Below are 6,241 nucleotides of genomic sequence, written 5' to 3'. Positions count from 1 at the left end.
AAGCCCAGTCGTGTCCTGCAGGAGGATCAGGATAGCATAGGGTGGTGCATGCTATTACTGGGTAGCTACTAAGGTATACATACGGATAATATGCAGGAGACAGTTGTCTGGTGCTGGGGATTGGAGAGAGATGTGAGAGACAGGCAATCCTGCTTTGAATGCTGTCTGCAAGTTGGTCAAGCGTGCGTTCCGGTCGTCCCAGTCGTCCCACTCCCCTCCACCCATCATTCCACGTAGCGCGCCATGCTTCCTGTCGACTTGTCCCAGACTGCCCAGTACCTGTGCCAGGTGCCAGCCCCGTGAGTGCACAAGATACGTACTCTTCCCCCACCGCTTTCTCGACCGTCCGTCACCCTTTCCCAAGGATGCTACCTCAGCATGCTCAGCATTGCTCAGGTAAGGTAAGGAACCTATCCAGGTACCTAGGTAGCTCCCTGACCACGCAGTAAGACTAGGTACTTAGTTGTGTGCCGCTACTGACTGCGTGAGGCAAGGTACCTTACCGTAGACTTTCGTTCCGTCCCAGTTCTCTCAGTTCCATCGAGGGCCCCCGTCTTGTCGGTACGTATCGCCGTAAGTGTACTTGCACCTCACCGTCCCGGAGCTGTCGCAATACGCAGTCCCCGGTACGTACTCACGCGCTCGCCTTTCCACCCCCGGTCTGCCTATCTCGCTCCTGGGGTTCCTCGCTCTCTTGTCGCTCTGTCGCTCTGTCTCTCTCTCTCATCCCGTCTTATCCAAGCCAATCCATCCTCGTCCATTCACCTCCATCTTCTTCTTTGGCCGTCTGTCGCTCACACACTCTCTCTCTTCGATCACTTCCACACCTCTCTTCCTCTCGCCTTGTATTCCCTGTCCTGCACCAGCCTACCCACCCATTTGCTTCGTCCAACCTACCTTACCGTACCGTCCTCTCTGCCTCTGCCTGCACTTACCTACTTTACTCTAATACTCCCCCTTCATCATCCTCGCCCCTTCTCTTGTTTGTTTCCTCTACTCTACCATCCTTCAATCATCGTCGTCAACGGCCTCTCTTCCTCTCCTTGCTTGTTAGCCTCCTCTCCCCCGCCTCAACCTCCTCCCTTTACCACCCTTTTCGCTCCGACCTCCTTATCATCTACCCGCCCATCAACAAATCCACCGATACTCGCAACGCCAGCTCCCGCGTGCCCACCCGCGAGTCATACTTGCAAGCAATCACGCAATCTCCTATCACGCTCTGCCATCGAGTTGAAGAGTATATCAATCAGTCAACCCATCGACAGAGATAGGATAAGAGAGGCCTCAGGAACCACGATTTCTGTACAAACTCCACCAGCCTCGGCAATTTGCTGTCATTGAACATTGACTCACACCTCGTGTCCTTTGACTCACTTTGGCCCTCGCCATTGTCACTCAACATCCGTCCACGCTTTCAGCAACGACATCTCCCTCAACCATCCATCGAGATAAGAGCTACTACCTCCCATCGACCGACACCCACCAACGATCCTCGTCTGTCGATTCGTTGTCACACACTCGTCAACGCTCGAATGCTTCCGTAGCCACTACTCTTCGCCGATCCCGGTAGTTAGCTTGCTTGCAAGCCGTTGCTATTCACACTTTCAACGACATCTACCTCCGGCCATCGACTATCACGTCAACTGGCCTTCGTGCCTACTAGAGCCAGCAAACCAACAATCAACCTCATTCGCGGTTGGGTGCCATCTCGAAACGGTCTGAATCCTCTAGTTAGGAATCGACGCCTTCATTTCTCCTGCGAATCAGCTATTCAACGTTGACCTCGCGAACCCCTTCTTCGACCTTCGGGCGCCACTCTCTACACTTTTTCCAGCAAGCTTGCTCTATTTCAATGTCCTCATAACGATACTTCTTTGTCTTTTCCGGACCAAATCGTCCAACCCCATAACGACCAATCAACCAACAACAACAGACTCTCGCTTTCATATGTCCGTCTCCAGCAAAAAAATACCCTCAATGAGCCTCTGATAAGTCAACGAAAAGGAGTTAGAAATTCGTCTTGTTTCCTGTTAGATTTGTTCTTTCAACCCTGTATATTCTTGGTAACAACCAAACTCCACCTCCTTCTCGATCTACACCACCAACAACAACAACCGACACGAATTCTACGCTGTTCACATCCATCCTTCTCGATCCAGCAACCACTCGAATTCACCTTCCTCTGCAACGACGAAACCTCGAAAAGCTTGCTTTAAAGCTGTAACATCACCCTCGCCGCTACATCGTTGTTTCTCAATTCGATACCCCGTGCTCCAAAGCTTCTTTTTCCAGTTTCGATATGGCATGCTTGAGAGACAACTTTCAGAATGGTGTGCTCCTCGGTGGTCGATATGAGACCATCTCTCCTCTCAACCATGGTTCCTTTGGCATGGTCTTCATGGCCAAGGACACCAGGACCAGCGAGACCGTTGCCATCAAATGCTTGACTAAGAAGGAAGCTGCTGATGAGTATGGTTTCGACTTCGCCATTGACGAGAAATCCGAGGAGCTTGTTCTCCACAGCCGTCTTGGATCCCACCCCAACATTGTCAACCTTCTCGACACCTTCGAAACCGATGCTCACCTCTACTTGGTTCTGGAGTTCTGCCCTCAGGGTGATTTGTACGAAGCCATCCGCAAGGGCCACGGCCCTCTCGAGACGGAGCATGTCCGACAGTTCATGCTGCAGCTCGTGGATGCCGTCGACTACATCCACTCCAAGGGCATCTTCCACCGAGACATCAAGCCGGAGAACATCTTTCTCACCCAGTCTGGTGACATGAAGCTCGGCGACTTTGGCCTCGCTACGACCGAGAACTGGACATTGGAGAACACCGTTGGCAGCGACCGTTACATGTCCCCCGAGCAATACGACTCTGCGGGTGCCGGCTATTCTCCTGCCCAAGCCGACATCTGGGCCATTGGCATCTGCCTCCTCAACATCCTTTTCTCGCGGAACCCCTTCACCACTCCGACCGAGGCGGATCCGCTTTTCTTGGACTTTTCCAGAGACAAGCAATCCCTTTTCGACGTCTTCCCCTCCATGTCTCTGGATACCTATGAGGTCATCGTTCAGTGCATGAGCTTGGATCCTAAGAAGAGATCACTTGTCGGTGCCCGTTCTGCTCTCCAGCGTGTCATCAGTTTCACCACCTCCGAGGAGGATGATGATGACTTCTGCTCCGCCGAGCGTCATGTCATGGCGAGCGCCAACCGCGAACCCCTCCGCACTCCTTCCATCCAGAGCCCTCAGGTCGATCAGGGTGCATTCCCCTGGGCCAAGGCCCTGCATGCCAGCCCTCCTCAGCCGATCCGCCAGCTCAGCGCCATTCCCGACGAGGACCTCTTCTCCAAGTCTGGTGAAACCCAGAATTCGGACTGGTTCAGCTCTGCTCAGGCTCCTTCGATTTCATCCACATTCAACTCTAGCCTCGGCATCTCCATGCAGTCCCTTCACATTGGCCGACCTATGAAGGCTGCTCCACGCCCAATTCCCAAGGTTTCACCCATGGCTGGCTCCCTTCCCATCAACATGGCCAAACCCCGCAGCAACTTGTCTTCCATGTCGTTGGTCTTCGGGCGTAAGGATGCCGTTTCCAAGAGCTGGAGTGACATGTGGGATGAGGATGAGGAAGAAGAGGAGGCCGAGCGTGAGAGAGAGATGCAGTCTCTGAAGGATCTCAACTCGCGGACCTGGAGCCAGGATGGCAAGTCGGACGACAAGGAAGACGACTGCGAGACCGTGGATGCTACACCCCTTGCGACCACGCCTCAACGCTCTTTCCATGACAGCCACAAGTTGATCCACAACGACATTGACAGCGACCTCGCTGCCGACGGATTCTTCTTCCAACAACCATCTCCGCCCAAGGCGAGGCCCATGTTGCCCACATATCAATCATCACCCCCTAAGCGGGACAACGTTGATAAGTGGGCTGCGCTCGGTCAACGGCGCCGGGGTCTCACGGGATCTTCATATTCCCACATGTCACCAGAAGTTCCTAGACAAAGAGCGATTGGCCTAGGCTACAATTCCTATGCGGCTGGGGCCAACTCTTTCGCTACCGCGTCATGGGAACACGGCGGACACCATCACAACAACAACAACAACAACAACAACACACATCACATCACACAAAAACAATCACCGAAGGATAAGGTCAAGGACTGCCCCTGGAATAAGGGCAGAGATTGGAATTATTGGCGCAAGGAGAAGCGCAACGATCTCGCAGACGTCGAGTGGGTTGGTGGCTGGCAGGAAGCGCATTCCTAGTCGAGTCACCTCTTGTGGTTGGGTTATCACCATCAGGACATTGCCACTTCCACCTGGCTGTTCAGTTGTGGCAGTAGCCACGACTTGACTGTCGTGGAGTTTCTACTTGGCAAGACAAAACACCTGTTTGGATGAAGGAACTCAACTCGCTTTCTGTGTATTAGATATCTCCAGATTAATGAACAATACCAGAAGTTACCCACTCATATCATTGCTTCTTTGCCATTCACTGTGACATATTCTACCCGTTTGAGGTTTGGACATCTTCTGACAATGGCAAACTGACCCCCAACCTTTCTGAGTACCGTCCATTCTAATTGCTGGCTGAGTAGCGTATCGTATTACCCCTCACTTGCCTCGAGTCATGAGTGATCACCAACCCTATGGTCGATAGATAACAAGGCACGGTATTCGTGGATGCTATACAGACGAGAAGCACCGTTCTCCACAGGATCGGCAACCCCGGAATTGGCTTAGCACCGTCTTGAGGACCCCCCAGATCTATCTATCTATCGTCGACAACCCAGCAAGAAGGGGGTTGGTGATGTCGATGGTCGGCGGTCATGGCCGTGTGTTCTGTCGACACCCATTGCCTGTTGGACACGTAGCATTGGTTAACCTTCCCTTTAACTTTTCCCTCTCTTCCCTTTTGTTAATACTTGTCAGTTGTATGGTACTGGATTGTCTGAGGAGAGCTGATAACGCGATGCGTGACTGTTTGCATGTTAAAGCATGAGGCCCTTCTGTATCTGTGGATGTCGATGAGGCAATGTATTATTTTCGCCGATCTCTTCGGCTATACGGAGCATAGTTATCGTGCCCATTGAAACTGACTCGATGCCGTATCTACTTTATCCAGTTGAGCATCATGATAGAGACGACATGACATAACATGACATAACGGTTTCTCTCCAGGCTTCTCACGAAATACCCTCGGAATGCGGGGTTGCTAAGGTTTACTAGGGGCCTTTTTTGAATCTTGTTACTGAGGCTGGGTATCATTGGCCGAGACATTGTAGTGCGTGTATGCGTACATGTAGGTGAGTAAGAGGACCATCGTGTGTGTATGTACGTGGCTGTTCATTATTTGGGGTGGGGGGGACCTTGAGATCAATTTACACAGAATCACTGAACAAGAATGAAACTAGTCACAGCGAAAGTTGGGCCTCGTGTATTGATATGCCCTTTGTTACGCCTTTGAGTTTTCAAGTAGCGCCCCTTTTGCTATCCATGAAGAGGACAAATACCAATTTCAGTCCTCATCGAATACGCAAGTTTCCTCGAGATTGGCTTTGGTACCTCCTGTGGTTTTACACGAGGGCGCGTCTTTTTTTCTCCTCATCAGCTATAACAAATACACTACAAAAGTCAGGCAGGGAGGTATACAGGGGCAAGACTCCATCGTCCTCAGCGTATCCACTCCATGGTAACTGTGAGGCCGTCTGGTAGGTAAGTTTTGGCGCGGGCGTTGAGTCTCGAAATGAACGGGATTTATAGTGCGGCATCTTACAGTTTAGCAACCAACGACTGGTTAATGATCTGGAAAGCTCTGCCATGGGAATGGTAGAGACAAGCTCAAGTTCACGGCCTCGTATCCTGCTAATCTACTGCGCTTTCAATAATGCTCGTATTGCAGTGAGTGCAAGACATGCCCAGCCACGGTCTCTGATGGAGAGAAGACCGTGTTTCCGAGGTGAGAATCTTCCATTAATAGTACGACGCGAGCGTGCATCAACGTTGTTTGTCGTTCAATCTATTACAGGCAGGCAAGTGCGTAAAAAGTTTCTGTACATAACTACGCTCTAGAAGTGTATACTGGCGTTCACATATCTCTTTGTGCTAATTCCGTATTAGAGCCTTTTGATAGCGGTGTACCGCGTGGGGGTTGGTGTGCGAGACGCCTGGGAACGGGAGCCGGCACCCGTCGCGGCAGCTGCCTTGGATCGATAAGAAGAGGATCGGACGGTC

General features: G+C 51.7%; 1 protein-coding gene across 1 annotated transcript; it reads left to right on the top strand.

Moving 5' to 3' along the window:
* Positions 1 to 469: 469 nt before the first annotated feature.
* On the top strand, positions 470 to 5,179 carry HER10_EVM0003312 (uncharacterized protein). Its single transcript, XM_035472993.1, has one exon. It carries the CDS (start codon positions 2,300 to 2,302, stop codon positions 4,271 to 4,273), a length of 1,974 nt encoding a protein of 657 aa, XP_035335828.1. The 5' UTR covers positions 470 to 2,299; the 3' UTR covers positions 4,274 to 5,179.
* The last annotated feature ends 1,062 nt before the right edge of the window (positions 5,180 to 6,241 follow it).

Source organism: Colletotrichum scovillei (genome assembly GCF_011075155.1).
Source record: "Colletotrichum scovillei strain TJNH1 chromosome Unknown Contig00003, whole genome shotgun sequence".
Classification (NCBI taxonomy): domain Eukaryota; kingdom Fungi; phylum Ascomycota; class Sordariomycetes; order Glomerellales; family Glomerellaceae; genus Colletotrichum; species Colletotrichum scovillei.
The sequence above is the reverse complement of the archived record's forward strand: the minus strand, read 5'-3'. Positions and strand labels throughout refer to the sequence as shown.

Bases quoted from the DNA above. Each gene is read 5' to 3' on its own strand.
- HER10_EVM0003312 (XM_035472993.1), top strand. From the start codon at position 2,300: ATGGCATGCTTGAGAGACAACTTTCAGAATGGTGTGCTCCTCGGTGGT.